This window comes from Osmia bicornis, chromosome 4 (genome assembly GCF_907164935.1).
Source record: "Osmia bicornis bicornis chromosome 4, iOsmBic2.1, whole genome shotgun sequence".
Lineage (NCBI taxonomy): Eukaryota > Metazoa > Arthropoda > Insecta > Hymenoptera > Megachilidae > Osmia > Osmia bicornis.
In genome coordinates this window covers 6098988-6124960 of record NC_060219.1, presented here as the reverse complement: position 1 = coordinate 6124960, position 25973 = coordinate 6098988, and the positions used below count along the sequence as shown (strand labels likewise).

The 25973-nt window shown below is 41.0% G+C and overlaps 1 protein-coding gene across 5 annotated transcripts in view; it reads left to right on the top strand.

Annotated features, from left to right (window-relative positions):
- LOC114879656 (semaphorin-2A) overlaps positions 1-25973 on the top strand; it is a 364739-nt gene that overhangs the window by 317457 nt on the left and 21309 nt on the right. For all 5 annotated transcript variants that reach the window (XM_046285367.1, XM_046285366.1, XM_046285368.1 and 2 more), the window contains 2 exons: positions 5400-5487; positions 13302-13353. In XM_046285367.1, coding sequence (XP_046141323.1) covers positions 5400-5487; positions 13302-13353 — 140 coding nt within the window. The remainder of the gene's footprint in view (positions 1-5399; positions 5488-13301; positions 13354-25973) is intronic.

The window sequence follows — 25973 nt, the reverse complement described above, 5'->3', positions numbered from 1 at the left end:
TGTAGATGTTCAATTTTCCAAAGCACGAATCGAAATCGAACTACAATAAAATTAATTTAAAAGGTTAACACGGTGACATCTCAAACTTTTTACAATTCAATAATTAATAAAATAAAAGAGAAGGCAAACTTTGCATAGTCTCGATATTACAGTAATAATGGTATCGATTTAAAAGTTTAATACATTTAATAATTACAGGTTTAGTAAATCTAACTACACATGGCCTTTTCTACTATCGCAATTAATGTTTTAGGTACCATTGTCGAAATGGACATCTGTATGAAACTAATACTAATACTTCTAACAATAATGCTAAAAATCAAATTATCCGAAACATATTAAAAAACGTTGGATAATCTAAGATAAAAGCTTTTCAACTTTAATAAGATACTTCATTCGTTTCCCATTGTTTCGAGTGTTTCAGACATTTCGTAATCGTACAACTTTCCCTCTCGTTGGAGACACTCGAGTGTTTCTAAACGAGTATCTCCTTCGTGCATTGATCGCGCCGTTATCTTTCCGAAAAATGAGGGAGAAACTTTTGTACGTCCGTCACTCAGCGATGTATTTTCTCCTTTAAATATCAATTAAAACTTTCCAACGTATTAACGAACAGTGACAACTGAAAAAATAAGTCTGTTCGACATTATGAATGCCTCGGAAACATTACGAACTTCGCTGGATACCCTTTGGCGTTAGAGGTCCCGGAAGAGTGTATTGTCGTGTCGAGGTGGTCCGATCCGCAATCAACGCGGATGAGTTTGAAACATGTCGATTTCGTGAAGAGACGTGAACTAGGATATCGAGGGTGTACGTATTCGCATCTGGACGAAGGACCCTCGTTCGTAAACTCTTGATGGACACGAAGGAGAGGAACGTTTTAGAGCGGATAAAAGCTCCTAGAAACGCGTCAGCAGGTCAGCTCCCACGAGTCACATTATCCGGATCAAAATGTGATCGAATCGTTTCATTTCAATCGGCTTATATCGGCTGATTCCCACGCGAGATTGTCTAATCAGTAGTAATTAGTAAGAAGATTTTTCGAATTCACCTAGGACAAGAATTTCTCGAGAAGATTTGCCACCTTCGTAGCAGAACTTTCGATCTCTGTTCTCCAATCGACCCGCGGAATAATTTACACCGATACGATCTGGAGCACACGTGGCGCGAAGGAAGTGTCGCGAACCCGTGAATGTTAGCGAACTCAGACGCGAATGATCGAGATAACCGGGAAACCTAAAGTTTCCGGTCTCTTATCTTTTATCTCTCCGCTGCGTTCCGCTCGATCTCAGTTAATTCGAACTCCGCGCAAACTGCGACTTCTCCTTATGCACTTCGGTGTATCAGAAAAGTGAACGCGGGATGGAGGAGACACCTTGCTCCACCGGCAGGGATTAAAATAATAATAACGTCGGAAATTGGACACGGTGGTGGTACCCTCGTAATCTTTGCTGGCCATATGCCGGTACCGACTGGAACGAAGCCAGACGAACGTGAAAAAAGAAAAGAAGAAAAACGATCGCATACTTAATCTGGTATTGTGCGAGCGGGTTAGGGTGGCAAACTTTATTCAATCGCGGCTGCGTTTCGTTACGGTCTCGCATTTCGAAGGAACAAGAAGGGAAAAGGGGAATCGAATAGGGTTACTTTTGATGCACGTGCCGCGAAATCCGTTTATCCATTGATAAGATCGTGTTGATAAGGGGAACGCCGCCTGGATCGACGATACGGTATGCGTTAAATCGTCTACCGTTGCAAATCTTCGGATTTAATTTCAATTATGACATTCGACGTGAAGTAGGTGTTCAAACAAAGTCGAAAGCTAAACCGAGAATCTGTTATTCTTATGCACACGTGTCGTGGGATCTATCTACGTGCCATTACTGGCATTGCAAGTGTAAACACGTGCTAGACGCGAGATGGAACAACGTGAGCACACTACGCGAGTAGATTAGGGTCCGAAATGTCCGTTGACATCGGTAGTCTAGTTGGTCGGGGCTTAACGAGGATTTACCGAGTTTGCGTGAAAGCCTCTTGACCGAGCGGATCGTTTTCCCGCCAAGCATCCGCGTGCCTGCTTTCAAGGGGACATTAATTTCAATTTTTATCCGTGAAAGTCGTGAAAAATGCACGCGAAACGACCATCGAATAATGGTACATTGTGGGTGGAATGCGACGGGTGGTCGAATGGTTGAGATGAAGACGAAAGAATGCATGAAGGCTGATTCCGTAAAAGGATCTTCAAAGGAAAACGATATTTCATGTTACTTGTTGGAAATAATTTGCAATATTTTTCTAACCATAATTTTATATCAATTCGATTTTCAATCTAAGAAATTATGGTTGAAATTTATTCATCGTGAATACGTTTAAAAATAAAAGTAAAAATGATGAAACAATTACTGACTATGTAAATTATTTTTAAATGAATGGTTCCCAGTCGGTTTCCAGGTACGAAGGTTATTAGCCGAAGTATGCCACGCGCAATTTTAATATCACCGCGAACCACGTTTTAGCCCAGCCACGAATCGATTTATTAAACTCGAAGCGGTCTCCGGGGATCTCTTATTCCAAAACGGTTCGCGAAGAAATGAGGTGTTCCGAAACGCCATATCGACGAAAGAGAAATCTCAGCCACTCTTGTTCCCGAGACTTTATTTTTCACACCCTTTAACCCCTCGTGACGTTGAAATTTGTTCTTTCGCAAGTCATAATTCCATATTCCTTTGTTCCAATTCGTGTTCGTTCATCGATGGAATATTTTTATTAAAATGAAACCAAATTCGTCGATTCTAAGTACCATTTCTATTCTCTTTATTACACGTGTCATAAAAATAAGAAAATTCGTTTTGATTGTGATCCACGGTTGGTTTAATCGTCTCGTAACGATAAAAAGTTACTTTAGCAGACGTTTCGAGGTCGAAAGGAGGATAGGGTGGACGGGTTTGAACGATAGTATCTCGTTCGTCTAGTTAGCTCTTCCTCGCAGCCCTTCTTTTATATCAAGTCTAATGAACGCGATTACGAAGGCCACGATAACAGGGAAAGTGTGGTGAAACAGGGCATCGGCTTCGTTAATTGAGAAATACTGTTTAAACGAACGAACCTACTGCCGGAACCACCGAATTCAAATGGATAGCTTCCGGTCTTGGGGTCGTTTAACGATATCTCCTTGAGTTAGCAACACTCGAGGGCCAATCTTATCATTACTCGATGCTTAACGAATTTTTATCTACTATTCCAAGACGATTCACAGTAAATAAACGTGTTTACGGTGTTTTATGCAAAATTTAATATACAGTTTATATAGGGAAATTAAGTTGCGCATCAAATGGTAGAGAAATTCAAACGCGGTGGTGGCAAGCAAAGGCGAACACGATTCGCAAATATTTGGCAATTAGCCAAAATTCCGTGATTAGCGTATCATTGTCTCAATAAATAGACAGCGCTTTTGCATAACATGATTCATAAAATCGGAGGATTAATATTTGCATCGATGACCTGTCAATAATTTCAAGTGGTATTCTCTATTTGTCGAGCAAATCGATGGTTTATCAAACCGAATTTCTAAATGCTGTTTTCAAAATACTCTTTTTTTATATTCAGCTATCGTGAGAGAAAGGGTACTTATCGTTAGTATTGAATTTCCTTTCTATCTATCCATGGCAATTGTAACTTTTGATCATAACAAAGTACGATGTCTGATGGTAGTACACAAAGGAAGCGTTTTTATTCGATAATGTTCCACGAAGGAAAGTGTATCGATTCTTCGGTGTGGTGCATCTGGAATTTATTATATTCATACGAGGCACGCCATTGTTACCATCTCCAACAACGAACATCAGTTCTCGAGTGGGTCCCATATTCAGGGGGTTCGCGTTACTACGCCGTTTCGTCGCGAGATAAAGCGACGATCAGATTTTTGCATTCATTCATGAAAGGGAGATGGAACCCGCATCGCGGTTCAGTGCAAACGAGCGAGAGAGAGAGAGAGAGAGAGAGAAAAAAAGGTAAAAGAGGGTTGGAGTTTGCGTTCGTACGCGCAAAAGAACCCCTTTCGTTCGACGACGCCGCGACGCGTCCTGATACCACATAAAATATAGTAGTTCGCGGTGTGTTAGTTTACAATGGAGAACGAGTATATTTAGGAAAGGGCGGCTTTCTTTCATATGTTAAGCAGATCAGTGTCGGACAGTGTGATAGAGGGAGAGAAGAAAAAGGGGGATGAGCCGGGGAGAATCGAGAGGCGAGAATGGCTGTGTCAGTGCACGAACGTCCCCTTCGACTTTTACCCCGAAGAACTACACGACACACGCTCCTAAATGATCGCCGGCTTGACTTGATGTCGTGAAAAATAGCCGTGAACTCGCATCCTTCGGACATTTTTCTTTATAAACCATAAAAGTGAAGAGTAGAACGCGATTTTTTTCAAGTTGTATAATTTGATGCTTTTCTGAGATACTGCGCGGTGTTTCTCACGATTCATATTATACGGAATGGGAAAAGAATTCTGATCGTTTGAGGTATCATCTTGTTTTTAAAGATAACAAGTGACTTTCAGATTCAGAAGTGAGATAATTTGGTATTAAAAATAAAAAATATTATACTTTCTTTCATTTTTATTGTACAGCATCAAGTACATAGAGAATACATAAATTTAATTTAATAACAAAAGAAATTTAGAAAAAAAGTACTAACATAATTTTTATTTATCAAATATTATCTTTGAAGGGGTAGTAAGGGCGAGATTCTGTGCAACTTTTTCTATTACTAAAATGCTCGTTAAGGCTTATAATTAATTATTCATTTTATTATTTTATGATTTAATAATTATTTAGTCATTATTATTTTATCATTATTATTTTAATATTTAATAGTTATTTATTATTATTATTATTACTGGATCATGCTCGGTACTGTGCATGGGAAGCACCTTAATTACATGCCTTTAATTGATAAAATACTCTATAAACGTATCTCATTTCGTCTAATAATCTCTTATATAGCTTTATATCTTCCTGAATTAACGTTTATTTGTTATTACTTCATAATTCCACATTTCTCACTTTCTCCCCATCTCCTGAGAAATGCATTTATCCCTCGATGAAACGAGGAGCGACAGTTATACCGTTACGTGCTATGTAATTCTAACGAGTTTTACGATCGTCACATAAGCCGCTGGTTGACTTTATTCGACGTGCTACCGAAAGCAAACGAAAGTGAAACGAGAGAAAGCAAACAGAACGACATAGATGCGACTGAACGTTATTATCAAAGTCCTGACGAACATTTAACGATCCGGCGGACAGCGATCAGCACATTAACAATAGAAATGAATTTCCTCGAGGTTCATCCTCAACGACATGCTATTTAATCTCTTTGTTTACTTTTGCTTTCAGAACACGTGAGGGAATTCAGCTGCGGAATGCTGTACTACAGAACGCTCTATCTGGACAGCAAGAGGGATGCTCTATACGTTGGTGCCATGTAAGTACCTTTATATTTTATATTTAGTAATAATCTTTGAAAAGAATCTACGTTTCATACATCTTATACAGAACATTCCGCATAATGTAGTATTACTGCTTAGGGGATGATTCTAAATACAGAAATAAATAAAATTTGACTGTTTAATGTTGGTTCAAGTTTCATTGTATACATTTTGTTAAATCTGAGTCACAATACCTGCCGAACATATTAAAAATATTTCAAATATAGCAAAGAATCATTTTGTACTAGAGTATACTAGACCATCTGTTCGTTATTTCTTTTATTATTAAAGTATTAAAACATCGAAGGATAAAAATCGTCCGCTAAAAGTTGCGTTTTTTATTCGCTGTCAAAGCGTGTCAGAAACGGAGCGTACATTCGATAGAGGTATACGTGTTGGGGGTTGAATTTTGATGATTTTCGTGATTAAAATTCTGCACGGAGCGTGCAACGTTTCGATTGATTAAATTTCTTGGTGACATCGAATATCGGATAATCCTTGTTTTCAAATACTCTGTATGTTACGTCGTCGCTAATACACGCTGGCTTTCATAATTATCGTCGCGCTGATTTCAACGAATCGTCACCCCTCTCTTTCGACCCCCATCCCTCTGTAGATCGCTTTTTATTCGAGACCTTATATCGGCGCGTGTACCGAATCGACGAGCAATTTTGTCGTTATTTATCGCCGGGTTCGAGATCGAAATGAAAAGTAACGTTTTGTTCGACAACGTAACTGGGTCGCTCGTGAAACATTCCGCGCGTTCGGCGTTGATACGAGCTTTACTGGTCGATATCGTTGATCGAGGGTGGTGGCACGATTTCCACCTGCTCTCGTTAACATTTATTAATTCATCGATTCGAGACAGGAAAGCGAAGCTTTTCGCGATATTTAAAACGCAGGTGATTCGTTTGTTACCAATTGCTTTCTGTCAAGTTACGGGACAAATGTTCTGATACGAATGTATCAATTTGAAACAAATTAATGATGAAAATACTTGCATTCAATATTATTTAAAATCTAGAATTCAATTTCTCTAAAAATTTAGCTTCGAATAACTTTGAACGTCAAATTCTCTCATTATTAAAATTATTAATTGCACTTGAGACGTGAAATGATGCTCGAACGCGTCTGCACTGGTTTTTGTAATCGGCTTCCTCCGCGATATTTGCACGTACTCTTAGCTCGAGTACTGAAATATACACATACCGCGTTTATGTACCGGAACGTTCCTCTGTACACGAGGGGATGACCAGCTTTCATTTGCTAAACGTTTCAATTTGCAGGAAGGTAATTTATTGAAACCTTCGGGGCAGGATAGGAAACGGGACGGGACGAAAGAACGAGCGCCGCGAATTAAGCCGGTTGAACTTTTAAGAACGTTCCCGATTAATCTTGACAATCGGCCGAATAGAAAAAACGCCAGTTGCGATTACGTGTAATCGAGTCGTGAAATTGTTTTCCCAGACGGCGCCGTTTAAATTGCATCTGGAACGTTGTTTCATCGCTGTTTATTCGCGTTATTTTGATCCATATAATAGCAGCGATTTTATTTGTCGCAAAGAAATTAGAATTTTTTATATTTCTTTTGTAAAGCTCATATTCCAACGAATTTGCAGCTAATATTAAGAATAAAAGACACGCTTTAATCAAATTAAATTTCTATTATCGTTTTAGCCCCCTAATTTATCTGCGAAAGTAGAAAGCAAAGTACAAATCTCTTAGGTAGCCTCGTACTGGTAATACAATATTCGAATAGGGGGCTATCTTTTAAAGCGTAGCTCGTCGGACGAGGGAATAAAAAAAAAAAAAAGAAGAGGGGGTGGTTTCTTCAAGGGTGGATAGAGATTGTGACGAGGGAACGTTGCATCGTTACTACAGAAGTATTATTTCTTGATTCGGTTCCAACCTTTCCTCCTTCAGCCCTTGTGTTACTATCCTGCTGGCCATTCACTAGCGTTTTCTTTTGTGAGCCTCCCTTCTTAATTTGGTAAATGCCAACGAAATGCTACACGGCTCTGGCAATGGAGAAGCCTGCCGGGGGTAGTGTTTGAAAGACGTTGGATACACAAACCAGAGAGTCTCTCGTACGAAACGAGAACAAGAATCGCGCGATATATCTATTGTGACAGGTAAAATTATGTCGTGGATTATATCTCGTGAGCGATGGTGGGAGAAAAAGACATTATGGCAATAATCGTTGCGTAGCATCGTAGAACATTAAGATTCATGATACAGACATGTAATAATCGGTAAAAAATATAAATGACACATTACGTTTATTTTGCAATAAAAATCATTAGCAATGAAAAAATGCAAAATGTTTTTTTTTTCAGTTTTTCAGGATACCATGTATTTCGGCTAATACACGAGTGTATTATCAATTTAACGAGCACTAGAATCGTTTTATCAAGTTCATCCGGATTACAAGGCTCATCAAATCATACAGACGACTCGAATAAGGACGATTCATTCCGGCCATATTCATTGGATTGAGCGGTGCTTACGCGGTTCATTTGCCAAATAGTCAGGTTAATGAAAGTTTAATCCTGATTCTGATCAATAAAGTTGCATTATGCTAATCTAATAGATAATTTCCGGATAATCGATTGGCATTGAATTTCAAAGCGTCTCGATGAACAGACTGTTAAATTTAGTTTCTCGATAAATTCATTTTCGAAACGCGAATGACATCGAATTCGCAACAGGCTCGTTAAAACTTTATATGTATGTTGATCTCGTGCCGTGTGTTCCCAGAGAAAATGGTACAAGAAATAAATAAATTCACAAATTTCTAAGTATATAGATTTCCTGAATAATTTTTCGCCTAATCTTTTTCGATTCAACTTCAATTTCGCTAACATATTACACATGGCGGGAAACTCGTCGGGACGCGTCGAACGACGTGAAATAATTTTCAGTCGGAACAAAGTTTCCTCGTGACCGAGGGTGATCCACGACAGAAACGAGATTACTGTAGGGGCGAAGTAAATCGGATAAGGGTGACAGCGAGGCAAAGAAGTGACGAGCGCGTAAGATGCGCCTACGCTTTTAAAGTAACACCGTTCGTTTCGGTAACGAGATGAACGCTCACCATACGGAACGAGCAAGGGTAGAAACGCGACTTACGATAAATTGCATTCACAGACGAGACAGATGGAGAAAAATAGAAGAGTGGCTGGATTTTAACGTTTCCTGTTTCCTGGCTTCGTTCCATCGTGCTCGATGCGCCTCACCTTATCCGCCTTACGGACCGCGTACGTAACCCATTCCGTAATATCGGATTCCGATAAGAATTCTCGCGCAAAAGGAGAACCATTCCGACATTCCTTTCCCAATGATGTGAAACGATTAAGTTCTATGATCCATGAGAGCCGATTCAACGATCAGGCTCTCGATTTCAAATGAAAGGGTAAAGCCGGCTTGTAATTTAATTAAGGGCCCTCGAATAAAACGCTTCGAACCGAGACTACGCGTCATAAAATAAATTCGAGCCCGCTAAGTTTCGAATTTGAATTTTAATCGGACAGGAAAGAAACGATCGTGTTTCTCGATTATTTCGAACCGTCAACGAAGAGATAATTATTTTTAGGAAAATTGTGTACGAGCCTATTCTCTCGCGTAGCAATTTTTTCCCCTTAATTGGACACAGTTATTCGCGTTCGCAAAACGTGCCGTGGTGAAATGTATGGAATGAAAGCGTCGAAAACAATTCTCCGTCGTGGAAAGGCGTTGACGCGTTAATTAGCATCGTTGAATTACGAAATTCGATATTAATTCGATAACTGGCAGATTGCCAGGTGGTAACCACTTTCCGGGCGTTGATTAACGATCGACGTATACACGGATTTTGGTAACGGTTATTTCTATCAGCTTTGTCGATTCTCGTGGTTCGACGAGCAACGAATTTTCCGCGGTTCGACTTTTCTCGTGGTCGCGTATAGAAAAAAAAAAAAAAAAATCTGGTTCGAACGACGGATTTATTCACTTTTGTGACGCGACAATCTCGCCGGACCTTGTTAAAATTATCACGGGTTCCACCTTTCGCGCGGTGGAAATAGAGAAAAATAACATCCCTTTGCGGCCGGAAAAATTTCATAAAAACAACGGCTCTCGTCATAGCACCGTGTCGATCGAACGAAAAATAAAAAGAGATCAGTGTTTCCGCTTGGAATAATGGACAAAGGGGCGAACAGACACGGCGATGGAGTTAAATCGATACGTCAAAACAAATTGCTCGATAATGCTTCGACCTGTGTGATAATAAATCCTGCAGCTCGTGTAAGAACCGTGTCTGTATCTTGCGCGTGTGGTAAGGAGGAAACTGAGAAAATCGAAGAACCAAAGGAATAAAGAAAATAGATGATAAAAATGGAAGAAAATTGCTGGAAAATTTTATATTTTTCAAAATCATGAATTATTCAAAATTACATATTTTAATTGATAACAGCTGTTTACTTGAGTTTATTTTGAAGGGTTATATCCTCAGACTGAAACTTGTCAAACTAATACTGTATTGTGTGTTCATTAACGTTGCTTTCTCCAAACATTGTATTAAATTACCAAAATAACATTCTGTGTAGAATATTCTGATTGAAGTCCGTAAAGGAACAATAGACGAATTTCTAATCCATTGTTTGCTGTGACTGGCAACCAACCTATGGTCCTAATTTTGCGTTAGGAACATTAACCTTTGTTCGAACAACTGGGTTATGTCCCTATGAAAATATCACAAAATCATTTCCGATAGTTTTACATCAGTTTACATTTTTTATTCAAAATATGCAAACTAAGGAATAAATTTTCATTTAGGTCTCATTTCTTCGTTTATCTTCCGTAGAAGATATGTAAGTAACGAGGATCACTTATCTTTCGGGTCACTACGTACGCATTTCTAATGGATCTGTTCGCCCCTTCCAATGTCCCCTTGTCCTTTATGATCCCTTTTTCCCTTCTCTATTGCAAGCACGGATCGATACTACGTCCGAGCATCGTTCCTCGTTAATTAGAAAGGTGATACCCATTAATTATAGTTCGAGAATCGGCGGCCTGGTTGCGGTTCGCTCTACAATTAAGGTACGCTAATTGAACGCTTCCAATTATCAGACTCGGGAGTCGTTGACTGGTTGCAAGAAAAAACGCTTGCGTTCGTGGATATCGCGATGCCGACTATCAAATCTCGTCTCCGGCAAATAGCTGTGCGACACGAAAAATCTTTCGATCGTTTCTTCTCGCTCCACTCCTAACAAACCCCTCGATTTTCTTTGTATTTCCGCAATTTTACGGAAATTATCTTCCGCCAAGGATTCCCTGTTCCTTCCTTTTCTCTCTCTCGTTTCCCTTATTCACGTTGAGTCGATTCGTTATTTTCTCGTTGACCCTTTCGTTTTTCTTTCTACGACTTGTGTTCTATCGTCCTCCATTGTCCAACCCCTTTTTTCACCTTCCTTTTTATATACACGAAGTAAGAATTCGTAGTCGTAGCGATACTTGTCATATTTTATGGTTTCGAATGAAAAGTTTAATGGTTAATGGCTACTTCTCCTGTCGATAATGGTGTAAAACGATGACATCGATTAGTTTCATCGTTCTCACTCAGCAATAAACGTCAGGTTCGTGATAGTGGGAACATGGGTGTATCGAGTACACGTTAATGCACTGCAAGTGTCACATAGATTATCGTATTTATGGCACTTTCAGCGATACTTTTCTATAGCCATTAACACGAAGATTGTAAATTTTTCTAATGGCAACAGGAAACGATCGTAAGAAATGTTCTATTTCATATCTACCTCGTGTACTGTGTATTCCATAAAGCGTTTCCCTGTGTATGGCAATTGTTCTAATTCAATACATTTTATTGACATTTCAATCACTGTCGTTCACACTGATTTTGATCGTTGAAATTAGTAAATTAGAAAGCTTATGATTTGATTAGAGGAATGGCAATTTCAAAATTTCTGTAACGTCGAGTACAGTGCAACCATAAAATTCACGCCATTAAAACGTAACACTAAAGGATACTGCTATATTTTACATAATTAAGCGAACGTGGGTATAACAGGATTCTGGAAACATAGTAAACGCATTTAGCGAATCAATCGAAATCCAACGGTATGTGATTAGATTTCACGCATGATCGATGCTGACCATTTTGGCAATTGATACGGCATAATGCTGCACGTACGTTTGAAATCGATAAGCGTGTATTGTTATACCTCGTTTGAGACTGTGATAATCGTTTCAGCTACCGATGTTCTTTTGTGTCTCTCGTTTCGTGTAACAAACGAACCACGTGTGATCAAATGGATAGATTGCGAGTTGCGAAATTTTAATCACTGAAAGGGTTGAAATTTCATTTATTCGTTACAATAAGGTTCATATTGTTCATTATTTTTCAAAATTGTGAACACACGACAGGGTGAATATTATACATAATTATAATATTTCATTGATATCAATCGATCAAAGTTTACGAAAGTGAGAAATAAAGGGATGAAAATTTAGCGATGAAGTTCGGTCCATGGTCACCGATTTCGAAGCTGACTGTGCGATATTTTTTAAATCGAAAACACGATGACTTCACAGTCGCGTTCCCATCGCCATCGATCACCCCTGCAAATTGCTTTCGTACAAATTTTTTCCTTTCCGCTTCCGTCTCGAAGCGACGCGATCTCGCACGTACACAGAGCCTTGCTCGCCCCGCCTTTCCCATCCACCTGCTCAGCCCTTGGAAAGTTCTTCGGAGCGAGAAGCCGACGCGGCTGGATTCCAAAGTACGGATTTGTTTTTCCACGTCGCTATTTACTTTTTCACGGCGGCGTGCACAGGATGAATGAGGAAGGAAAAGCTCGAGGGGTGGTGGAACCAACTACCTCGCTCTCCTCCCCCGACCACCCTCTCTCTCTCTCTCTCTCTTTGTAGGGTGTTCTTTCCTCTTATCACGCTTCTCCCGCATTCCGTCTGACTGCGTGCTTCCATCGAAGCCCAATGATAAATGGTTATTGGAAATAAAGTTATGCGCCGCGTCGGCGTTAATGTTGCGAAACGCTTGGAAACTGGGTAAATTCGATTTACGAGCTACCGATGTTTCACGTTGCGTGTAACATTTCGCTCGATCCCCTGACACACGCACTTTTGTTTTCGTCAAATGCACCAGCGTCCGCTGAAGCATAAAAAAAAAAAAATTGTGATAAATTTTAAGCTACATGGTTGATTTTATTTTTGGAATAATTATTGATGATGGGAAGATTTAATAGATACTTCAAGCCTTTTCGATTTAGAGAATTGGCAGAATTCTTATTAAAGAGATCAGAAAATGCTGTAGCAAATCTAGGATACCTGGGAGCAGCGTGTAATCGAGCTGTTAGGAATTCGATCGTCTTAAGAAAATTCCTTCAAAAGCGCGTCGCGTCGCGTCGTTGGGACACGAAGGAAATGCAAGCTTTAACGTCGTATTCGCTGAACCGGGGAAAAGTTTCGAAGACCCTCGTTACTTTCTTTCCTTATAAGTATTCTTATTTTTTTTCCGACGAATCAGCTGAAGAATCGTGCTTCAGCGTGGGAGATCCTAATAAAAGCGAGCGATAGAAAGGAAACGGAAAACAGCTCGTGATTTGATGGGAAAGTGTATACGAATATTGAAAAGGTTGAAAGCTGTGGAAATTTAAGGTCCTATAAAGAAAATCGAAAGCAAAGTATGCTTGAATAATGTAGATTCATAGAATGAAAATTTGCAAATTAGTCTGTTAATTATTCTTTCGTTTAGCATGAATCGTTTAATTATCACATTGGTTGTTCTTTGTTATAGGGACAAGGTGTTCAGGTTGAATCTCAGCAACATCAGTCACTCAAACTGCGAGGTAAGTGTCTTTTATAAAACTGTCAAATAAATTTTCTCACACTTTCCTACGAATTGAACATATTACTTAAACAGTCCGAAAAACGCCATCTGCCGCAGCCTCACGCTTCGATTAACCAGTGGGACTGAACATGCCTTTGTTTTCGGGGGGTCACGATTTAGGGGGTCCCAGACACCCCAGATGAGATTTGATCTGCATGCAGAGAGCAGTCTTGAGCGCAGAAAACTAGTCTTGTTGGATCTGTAGTCATTGGATTAACATCGAACGTCGCGTAACTCTCCCTCTCGGCTTCGCTTGCAGCTTGGTCCGACGATAAAACCCGTGATTCTTGCCCGTAAATCCGAAAAACGGTCTTCGTCGTTCCCCATAAAACTGTCAATCACGTTGATCGAAATGTCGTCTGCATCATTGCGACAGCTGACGACTCGGACCGGTTAAACGGTCCATTGTAGGCGAACTGTATCCCGACTTTTCCAGCCGGCTTTTTCTTTCATCCCGCCTGGATACGAGCGTTTCGTGTCGAAAAATCGACGTTCAGCTTAATGCACCTCGCTGAAAATGGACTCGCCACCCTGAAAATCCGTGACGTTTCATGGGCCTGTTTCACCGGCCGATTTTCCCTCTTCTCGTTCGTTCTTCATCGTTTTCCACGAAGTCGATTCTGGTCCGAGCGATATCATGCAACTTGATTTTCTTTTCTTTCGCAGAGGAAATAGCATTTACAAGGTGGAGTACCTCGATTGTTCTTAAATTTTAATCCTACGAAGGGTTTAGGTAGCTACAAATTGTGGGTCGAATGATAAAGCCCTAAGGAGTGCAATCCGATGTTCGTGAGATTCGTTTCATACCGTGAAATGTTTGCACTTAGAGAGTCGTGATTTTGAACGAGGAGTCGTTTGCAAAAATCAATTCTCTCGTCGGAAGCAGGGTTCTCTAGGAAATGTCACGAATCGAAATCGAGAGCCGTTTGGTCGTTCGAGATAACCCGTTATCGAATTCGAACGGATCATGGACAAAAGGAGAGGCAGTAACGAAGAAGAAGCGGAGGAACGAAGGTTAATGGCAATTTCGATGGAGGCGTTTCGTGTAACGGGTGAAAAGAAGACAAAAGGACGAAGAAGTGTGTTTCCACAGATCGGATTTCCGTCTTCCTGCGAACCATTGCAACAAACCGATCGAAAGTTCGCCGGACCAACTGGAAACTTACGAGCCCTGGAAGGGGTTTAAAAGCAATTTTATTTCAGTGGTCAACAACCGGACAGCAAGTGGCCATCGACACACCAATTTCAGTGTTACTAGACTTGTTTCAAGAAAGCAATTTAAATTCGATCCGAACGAAACGATACTTGATTGATACATCAAAGAGAAACTATAGAAAATTTTCGGTTGACAAATCTCAGAATTAGAATTATTTGTTCTGTAAAGAATGCATAGATAAATGAAAGTAAACTATGCTAGTTACTATTGTTTCGCAACGACGTGTTTTCTTCTTTGTTACAAAAACACGAGAACAACATTTACCCATCGATCGAATATCGGAAAAATGATTGTTCATTGTTCCGCGCGATATCCATGCGAGTACGCCAAAATCCCAACAGATTTTCCGCGAAATGGACGTCGGCAAAGTATTTGTGTACGCGAAAACAAGAAGAGTCGCAGTTGTTATTGATGACAAGCGGGGATAACGAGAGCGAGGGATGTTATTAAATTTCCAGTGGATTGTGGCCAATAAATTGAAAAGCGTTTGGACAGCGTTCGTCGGTGAACGGTTGGAAAACAGCGTCGAATTTTTCGAGTTACTCGAAGCGATAAAAAGAGAGAGGAAAAAGTGTACGGAAAGATCGTAGAAGAACGTAAGGGAAAACAATTTTCAAGGTATCGAACGGTACATCGAGTAGTAGCTTTTCACGTATCTTTACCTTCTACGCTCCATTGAAATCGGCCATTGAATTCCATCGAAATTCCCTCGGGAGGGGCAAGGAGAAGTTTCCAAGAAAAAAAATGAACTCTTTCTCGATACCGATTCTATGGCCGGGCACAAAGAACGTCGAAACGACGCTCCGACATGGGGTAGAAAACGACAATTCGAAAATGCAATTATTCCAGCAACGGTATCGTTGGTCGTGCCACCTGTCGCGAAACCGAAAACCACCCCAAGTAGAGAACGGGGGGAAAAAACACACGTGGAAAAGAGAAGGAGAAACAGAAACAGAGCGTGGCAACGCTGGCGCGTCTCTTTGGCCAGATGTGACGATTGTGACGACACGAAAAAATAATTTAAAAGCGGAGAACAATGGGCGATCGGTGGATGGGGGTCGTAATTGAAAAAAAAAAAAAAGGGTAACGCTCGAGTTTCGTCCTCTCGATTGGCCCAGCCAAAATGGATCGAATTTCCAGCCGGTCCTTTTTTCCCTCCAATTTTCTTTAATTATCATTGTTCGTCCGGTTTGCGAATAGTAAATTGATGCGTGTAAAATGTTCGCGTATTGTGTTTCTCTCGCGTTCTTAGTGTCGGCGTCCTGTATGTAAAAAGGACTTTTATTTGCAACACATTGGACGAAAAAAGGTGTTGCAGGAAATGGTGTAAAGAATAGCCAGACATGTTCGTAAACGAATTACATTTATTATTTGAAAATCTTGAGAAGGGGGCTGTAGCCACTTTTGTACAGGCCAAACGGTGTTTAGTGGGTCAAAATCTCAACGAATGGCCGAATTTTGTTTTTTTTGCCACTTCCGATCTGACCGGAAATGGTCGAAAAAGGGTTAGCTCTAGAGCGAATGTCGTTGAAATTATAATTTTCTTCCTTCTTTTCAGAAGCAATGTCAGATTACTAGATCGTAGCTAAAAGTTTTAGTATCCACGTTTATTTTAAACAAACTGTTCTTTGAAACTCGTGTTTATCGATCGTCACCGGTTCTTTTTCTCTGTTTGCCTCGGTTAAGTTTATGCATGTGTCTCTAAAAGGACATCACTTGCATGATTCTGTCGAACACGAATATAAATGTAGCTGAAGTTTACCTTTTGCTCTGTCACGCTATGAAGCCGCGTTGCGTTAAAGCTTAGCCAGCACGAACCGTTACAGGAAAACAGTTGCAATAAAATTCCGTATCAAAGCTGACGTTACCGCAGAGAATTTAGTTCCATGGAGGATTCAACGGAAATGCGGTTTAAACTTTGCTTACCGTGGCGTCGTTGCAACCTGACCAAACATTAACGCGTTCAACGTTCCACGTTTGATTTTCGAATTTCATCCTTATCAATTTATCTTAGGAATCCAATTTTCCTCTTTTATTCTCGTTAAGATGGGATCATAATAAGTTCAAGTATGTTTGGTGGTTCGAGGATTAAAACTATTTTGCTTCGTTAATTCCTAAAGAAATTGTAATAAAATTATGTTACACGTAAAAAATTTAATATGCTTCCAACCATGGATACTAAAGTTTCCTCGCTTTTCCTCGTTAAGTTGTTCACCGTGAATGAAACAAAAGAGCAAAGTCTTTAAAATTCAATCTCCCGGCGAATAATTTAAACTCTCGTCCGAATCCCGTTAGATTTCAATTTGATCGTTGATAAATGCAAACGCCGTTTCTCGGAAAGAACTCGATTCAGGGTAGTTCCCGGTTCCCAGGTGTCATTATCAAGTTAGACCACCAAGGAGAACGAGATTTTTGCCGGGGAACCCGGGAAAGTTTACATACTCGGCAACGGGGAAAGCGAGCCGGTACCCGTTTGATCCCTTCGTTCGCGCCTGGGGAGGGCATGAAAAATTCGCGAAAGTTGGCCAGCCGGTAGCCGGGTGCAGTTACAATGAAATCCCATTGCGAGCCTGCCACCGCAGAGTTCGATTCCATGGAGAATTAACGGGAATGGGATTTCGATTTTGCTTTAGTGCCGTGCTGTAACGTAGCCGTAAAACGTTAGCGCAGACTCGGTCAGGCCGCAGGACCGGCCATCCCTCTCTGACAAACCCCATGGGTGTTTCTCGCGACTGTAGGGCTACCGTTACACAGGGTTGAATGTTCGGAGTAGAGAAAAAAGTGGGCTTCGATACGTAAGAAGTCGGGTCTAAATGCAATTTCGCATTTTGCATACATGCATAACGATTGTGGTTTCAAATCCAACCGTGCTATGGTTTCGTCTTCCGGTGAGGAGTTCGGAGGACTCATATCCACAAATTCGACTTCTGAAAATAGAATATCTTGAAGGTAAAAAAGTTTGTTGAGAATAAGTAGTGGTTAATACATTGACAATAAATAATTAAATTCAAAGAAAATTATATGTTTTATAACGCTAGAACTAGCAAACCAGTTAAAATGGTTGACAAGTTTCCTAGTTTAATTTATAAATTTTATCGAGGTATTTTTGTTGAAATGTATTTTTGTTGTGGGACGTATTGAAGCTCTAATTAATAAGAATAGGAATAGGAATTTTCAAATTTCAAGTTTTCTATTTACTATCTTACATTATTTGTACAAATGCAATATTATTGAAAATAATGTTTTTCTATTATCTTTTTTTAATTATTCAGGCACGTGTAATTTGCTATGACATTCAATATGTTAAATTATATTTCATCCTTTATCTATTTAATTTTCTACATTATTTTCAACTTAAAAATAAGTACGCATCAAACGTTGGCAGTTCCTCTGCATATTATGTACGTCTGCTTCTATTAACACTAAGATAAAATTATAAATCAATATTGCAGATTGAAACTCTTAATTGAAAAAATTCGATTTAATTATCCCAGCTGTCGCTAGAAGTGTCGAGCATTTGGAAATGATCTGAAACACGATCGATCAATCGTAATCCATGACAAGTCCATTCTCCATACGAAGTAAATTACATCGGTGATGCAATATGGTTCGTACGGACGTGTATTTCCATAATGAACCGTTCGAACGCGACGGAATTGTCTCGCGGAAGGGAACGATCGTCGGTTCCATTAATTTCGCCGACTTAAATCGAAACTGGGGATGAAAATGGACGCGTCTATCTTGCTGGGTGGATCGATTCGATGGGATCGCAGTGTCCCGTGATCCGTCACGCGATCGTGTGCACGTCTCTCGTTCGAAGCCCAGACGATGCTCCCATGCTAATCCCGAGGCTGCGTTACAATTTCATAAGGGGAAGAAAAGTTTCGACGTTGTGCGTTTGTCCTAGGGGACGCTCCGTACCCCATACGTTCCGCGAGAGTTACAACACGTAGTTCGAATAGACGGCTAGGGACAGGAAGGGCTCTTGCATCTTGCACGAGCCTTGGCGCCACACTCGTGAAAACACGTGGAACAAATCATCCGTACCCAGCAATTTTCTTACTTCTCTTCTCTAACTTCGTCAGCCTCTGACTGAATTAACACTCAGACTGTTTCATATTTGATGGAATCAGTAGCTCTGTCAGTACTATAGATACTTCATAAAAAAGAAATTACCGAGAAGAATTGGACATTTTTCAAATTACAATGGAAAATTTGTAGTATTCAAACGTCGGTCTTCAAAATTCTTATTTTATATAAGAAATCGAATGAACATGACCGAGAAACCTCTCCATCTGTGTATCTCCAAAAGTACGCATCGAACGATAAAATTGGTCGCCTTTACTCGAGGCTGACCTTTCAACAAGAATCGAAGTGGTCGATTCGAGGACAAAAGAAAGGAATAAGAAGTAGTGGGTTCGGTGCGATCGGTTCGTATCGATTTGATCGCTCGACGAGAAAGAAAGTCGTTGCGCTTCGATCTGAAAACGAAGTTCGATCAGGTTAAAAGCGAAGCAGAGCTGGAAGCGCGGGTCAAAAGGGAGAAACTCGAGTGGTTTCAGCGGACCTGGAGGAAATCGGAATCTATAAAACACCGGTACGCCCAATAAAACAACGTCCAATTCGAGATCCAGGATCCACGATACTGGGGGATAGTAGCACGAACGCGTTCCGGAAACCGCATCGCATCAGCCTGCTGCTCCATCGACGACTGCAACTCCGGGAAATTGGACGCTGGGGTGATTTTACGTTTACATGACGGTAGTAAAGTATTAAGAAGCCCTACGTGGGATTTGCACGGCTGTAAAACCGCGATAAGGTACCACCGTTGCTGTCCATTTTGTAACAGCTAAATGCAATAATAATAAGTAATGCTGGATTTCTTTCGACCACCATTTCATCCGTTACATTCGAAAATATAACTAATTAAGCGATAGTTTCATTTGATTATAATTCTAGTTCAAAAGTATATCATTAATACAATTATATCTTCTTATTGCATTTGTGACAGAAAAGGATTGAAGCCTGAAGGTATACTGTTAGAAGAAAATAGTGGTGAAAAAGGAGAAAAAGTCTTGAGATTTAAAAAATAATTTTTTCCTGGTTCGAGTTTTACGGTGACCTAGAAATACAACGCTTAGAAAGAGCAACGGCTAGGGAATACGGAGGATGATTAAAACCTTCTCATTCAGCTCCTCTTATTTTTACCCTGCCCTTATTACGATGTGGAACCGAGCGTTATCTCGACGCAAAATTAAGAGTTCTTTGCCGTATGCTTTTTTACTCTGCATACTTTTCACCGTACCGGCGGAAGAAATAGAACGTATACTTGCGGACACGATAAAGCGAGAGCAGAAAATCGGTCAAAAGCAAGAGTGCACGAAGTTTAATTACCGAGAAAATAATTGATGGGGGATAACCACCTGAAATTTTGACTAAATCCGCGTGGTGATATTTTTTTCAAAAACCTTGAAGAACTGAACAGTGAATTTTCTTCGGAAAAAATATATTTGATAGATTAAGAAGAAAGAGTGGAAGTTCAGGGTGTTGGAATATTGTTGAAGATAGAAGTAGGTATCAAGGGTTGGCAAGGAAGAAGAAGTAGGAAACAATCCTGCCAAGGATTGAAATATAAACGGGCCAGGCCGGTTGCTTTCTAGAATGATGGCATTAAATATACATTTCGCGCCGGAGCAACTCTGTATAAATTCGGGACCTCTTGCTTTACCTACGGAATTTCTATCCCTAACATCCCCTCTTAGCTTCTCTCTTTTCGCCTGTCGTGTCTCGGAGCCGACAACCCTCGGCTTTAGGGGAGGCTAGGACCACTCGTGTACAAGCTGTAACGCGGAGTTTATTGCAACGATGAATTTGGGATAAGATTCCCGGCGAAATTTCAGTTTGATGAGGCTCTTCTTGTGAACGCGGCAGCCACATTCTCCGGCGGACTTTCCGTTTCCTTCTGTGACAATCCTAGCAAGAAAAAGAGGAACTTCTCTAATTTTCCTTATGAATTTATGTCTGAAATTTACCGGGAGAAATATTAATTGATAATGCAAGGTAGAACTTAAATTAAACGAATTACCTATTGCAAATAATTTTATAATTATTTGTGTTAATTATTTTAAGAATTGAAATATTTTTCAACGAATAGAATAAACATTGGCACAGCTTTGTTATTGTAAAACGTAAACTCATGGAAAATCTGATTAACTTGGTATCTAAGAGGCAGGACTTACTTTTCTTTATCTCGGTTTGTCGGTGTTTAGACGCCTTTCAACAAACTTGTAAGTAAATGGATTATGGTGGCGCACGAGTGCTCGCAGATCCGGTGCTAACGCAGTTTTAAATCCGTTCCACGGATAATCACGAGAAAGCTGGAAGCAACCGTACACAACGCGGGGAAAGAGAAAAGGCAAACACAAAGTTCCGTGGTAGTTGAAACGAAAAATTCTCACGATTCCGTTCGTGGAATCCTTCTCTTATCCCACCTTTCCTCCTTCTCCTTTTTTTCCTCTGAAAACTTGTTTACACTTTCCTGTGTGCCCGATTTTTCGTTTCCGTTTCCAGCGAACCGTTGAAATGAATTCCTTCGACTTTTGCAACTCATGACCCTCTTACCCTTTGACCCTAGCAAATCAAAATTTAAGACGAATATTCTTTTTTGATTGATTATCGTTGTTCTTACAATCAACACATGCAAGATGATCTTTTATAGAGGTTACCAGACGTACACCGTGTCTTTGATTAAAATTAGAAGATCAATTTTTAATATCTTCGGTAATTCATATTATCATATTAATCGTATGATTAGTTTTGTCGTCACAGTTTTCCTCTTTTGCGAAGGATTCTTTTAAAGAAATTGGGTCTTCAGCTTCTCGTGGCGAACAATCGTCTCGACTAGAAATATCTGAGAAACGGGAAAGGATCGAGGATAAATTCGTAGAAGTGGTCGAAGAAGCGAGGAACAGGATTGGACGAGCGATAAGATTTCTCGGTGGTACAGGGTCTGCGGCGGAGCAACCCTTTCTCCGTCGTCTCGAGCAAACAGCGAAATTGTAAACAGAGAATTGTCACGAAGAGGAACCGATGGTAGATGGTGCTCGACGATGCCGGTAATTGGAGCCTACGAAACGGTTCTATTATCCGAACAAGTAATTGTCAATCGTGTCTGTCTCTTTCTAAACGTCGCGTCCCGTCTGCAGAGTTTCATCTCTGCTTGCTCTTTTCATTGCCCCCGTTCGTTTTCACTCGAGCATCTCCGTCTGTGTTTGTTCTTCACTTTTGCGCCGTTTCCGCCATTCTATCGCTACTTAGAAGCTTAACTTTTTAATTACCACCGTGACTCTTGTTTATCGTCGCTTTGTCCCGGCTCTTCTCGCCCTGTACATTCCTTCTCGCCGGCTCCGTCGCGTCGATCTTTCGTTCTCTCTTCCTCGTTCTACGGTTTTCGAAGGTCGGGTGAAACAGTGGGTGCTCGAGCCACGCTAACGAGCCTCGAATCGGCCCGAAAGGCGCGACACGCCGTTCACGCAAGCACCGGAGTGTACACGCGAGAAGGTAAGAGAGAAGGATCGGTGTATTGCGCGGCGCGAACAACCCTCGAGCGTCCTTGTCGTCGGCGACGTCGGCGTCGCGCAAAATGCTTCGCTCCAGACCGGCACTAAAACGCGAAAAGGGGAAAAAAGGAGCTTCAACTTCGCTTCAACTCGAACCGAAGCGTGATAATCTGTAATTGTTCCATGGTTATCGACGACAAAAATTCGGTTCTTCGTTTTAAATTTTTTTTATTAAAATTAATATACTGTAGGTAAGTTTATCAGTTATAAAATTATTTCATGATGTATCAGGATAGCAGAACTCGCTTCTCCTGTTTCATCGTTAAAATTCACGGGAATGCTGCATTTAATCGACGCCACCGTTCCGGATAATATATCAAGATATATTGCGCGAACGAGTTCGTCATTCGCGAAATGAAGTCGATAATTTGTTATCTACTACTGGTGGACGGCTGCCTTCGCGAACTCTAATGTTCTGGAACTTTGCTCGTTAGGTGTTTCTTCCAGCTCATTGACTTCTTGTAATTGATACGGGTAACGTGAAAGATTCTCCCGTTTCTTATATCTCTTGTTCCGAGGAAACTTCGATTCTGAAAGTGATTAGTGAACGACCAAGATACAAAGGAAACAAATAATTCTTTCACGGAAAGATAGTGTGCCAAAATTCGAGAAGATTTATTTTTCGAGAGAACATTAGTTAACATCCGTTCATTATTTAAAGATTTGTAGTTGTATTTCATTCAGACGAACAATGCTTCAACGTCTGATCGATGATGGCGCGACATTGATATCCATTCAAGTTGACTTTCGAAAAAGCCTGACCAGCCCTTTTTCACTGTGCGCATAGTTTCCACGTCGCGTCGTCTGCGTAAGAAGTAAATCACAAAAATTGGAATCCGCGATATCGGATTGAAATCAATATTGAATGCAGATTGAATCCCGGTTTTTCGCTCCTTTTACCTTCTCCCTCTTTCTCTTATCCTGTTATTCCCTTCGACGCGAGCATACACACGTGCGTACCTATCCATTCTGTTTCTCCATTTTCAGCTTTTCCTGCTACACTTCCTTTCTGTCTGTACGCCGCGTGTTGGATCGCGAAAGGGCGCGACGAGTGACGGGTTCCATTAACGAAAAGTGACTTACTACGTCGATCGACAACGAAAGACACTTTTCCTGTTCGTCAAATAGGCTTGCGAAAATTTCACTATAATACACTTTACTCTCCTCGCGAAACTAGAAAAATTTACTTCAAAATCGTCTGAATAATAATTACATTTCGTGCAATTTACGATGACCATAAACTTGTGAAATTTGCTGAACTTTAAAAAATTATAATGCTCGCAAAAAGATAAGGCGAATTGTATTTTGCAACACTTTTTATCATTTTTACGAATTTCAAGCACGCCTTGTAACGAAATATTGCATTCAGTATTTAGCATAGAAATTCGTGCATTAATTTTTGTTTTTTATTTTCTCTGCGATATGCTATTAGCATATGGCTCACGTAGAAAGGAACCGTTCCATCTTCTAACGGTTCACCGCCGCGCGTTACTATTTGATGAGATAAAAAGCGCCGCGGTGGCTCAGCCTGATGAATTTTTAACCGTGCCTCCCAGGTACCATTACGGGCCACGAATTTCGAAGGTTAAGGGGTGTCGATACCCCAGAGAGAGAACCCGTGGACCTTCGTTCTTTAATAATTCAACACCGTAAATTGTACTGGTCGCTCTATGGACTGATCTTCCACTTTCTTTTACTTTCGTTCAAGGCCTTATTTACGGAAACCGACGATCCTGTTAATATTTCACCCGGTTCGATTTCACTTTTTATATAGAAACGTAACCTATTTTTCGCGCAAATGCGTCTGGTTCGTCGTAAAATGATCTACTTAGACTCGACAAGTGGTATATAATTTTGATGACAATCGATCGCTGCGTGAAATCGCTAAAATATTAAACTCTTTAATAATACAAATCTTCTGAGCTTCGAGATAATTTTACAACGACGTGAAGTCTGAAGGGTTAATTAAAAAGCACTTCATCCAAAGGTCTGTTGATAGAACTCCGTGCCTTTTGCTTGGCTAAACGATTCTTGCTTCGCGATTGGGCACGAGTTGAGAAATTTCAAGGCGCACGACAGCAGTGGTGGCGACGATGATTAAACCGTCGCGTCGCGGCGCCCTTGGAAGGAAACACGGAACGGAGACGTACGAAACGAAGGAGCAACGAGTTGGCCAGAGTTTACGACGGGATGACAACCTCTGACGATTCTACTCGCGACATCATCACCTTGCCAAGAGCTTAATCAAGCCGGCTCTCCGGCTGCCGAAAGTCTAAAGCCACCCATCGGTGACTCGGCGACCCCTTGAATAGAAGAAGCTCAGAGCAGACGGCAGAGAAGCGTGGATGATCCGTAGACGAGCGGTATAAAGCATCGAGTTCATCGGAAGTGGGACACGAGGCTGCTGAAGCAGTGATTACACGTGGACGCGATGTTCTTGGTGTCGTCGAGAGCTCTCTCACCTTTGCTACATAATCAAGCCGCCTTTTCTGCAACCGGTCGAACCTTTTGCAGACAATTCCGCGCCGGCACCGTCTGCTTCTGATGATTGCAACAGACCCAGATTGCCGGCGACGAGATTGGCCCATTTTCATTCTCGTATGACCTGATTTCCAGGATTTTAAAAGAATCCCTGTTGCGGTACGAAAATCTGAATTATGCAGGTTCGAAAGAAGAAGGAACATGAATATTTCAGTTTAAAAAAGAAATTAATCTAAGGGTATATTTTCGAGTAACGAAGCCCTTGTTCACAAAGCATACAAAACAGAAGCACACCGGCATTATGTTCTCATGCCTTGAAGTACATTCTTTCTCTAAGAAAACTTTTTGTATTTTTGTCTTTGATACCGTGGCTCCGGAAGGCGGCGTACAAAAGCGTCGACCTATTTTCCGTCCACGCTTTTTTCGTTTTCTAACGCCCAAACGAGAAACCGACACGGTCTAATGAAATGCAAAGATGGAGTATCAACTGAGCTACATACTCGAGAACAAAGCTAGCGAGTTTTGAAACGTAACATGTAAATGCGGGTTCGTTAGAAACTCGAGTGCTTCCGTTGTGTCGCGACAAATTAACACGTTTTCTAGCGACGATAGAAAAAGAAAATCTGGACCTCAAGTTTCCTTCCTCCTGCCGGAATCATCCGGTCCAAATAACTGGTCGCGTAATCCCGCGCTCGGGTCGCTCCTTTACAAGCTCCTCTGCTGCCTCGCAACATTTCGGTGTACGATTACGAATGTAGGGAGTAAAGGAAGGACGCGCCGTCTCAAAATGCAAGCGTCAACGACTTTCGTCGTTCGCAAAACGGGCAGACGACGAGGTTTCCTCGTAGACTGCTTACGGAGCGTGTAAACGCGACTCGTGGAGATCCTATGGGTTTCCCCTTTCTGTTCCATCGTACTTGTCGCCTCCAGCGAATCCACGGAGATGCTGGGCTTCTCCCTCAGAGTTTAGGGCTGGGACCGACCGGCACAGAGACGGCAAATATTTCTGTTTAATAGTCGGCACACCGTGGCCGGTAATGGAAGTCGAGGCGTTTGCATGCCGCCAGGCACGCTGCTGCCGTAAAGTTAATGACATCGCTGGGAACACGATGAAATGATGCACCGCACTCGGCCCGCGATATTATTGCGTGCATTCGGATTCGTGCTTGCCCGGCGAGATCGGTAACGCGGCTTAAACTTTGGTACATGGTACATCATGTCCTGGATTTATGTCGATAGTGATTGGGTAAAAAAATAGTGTAG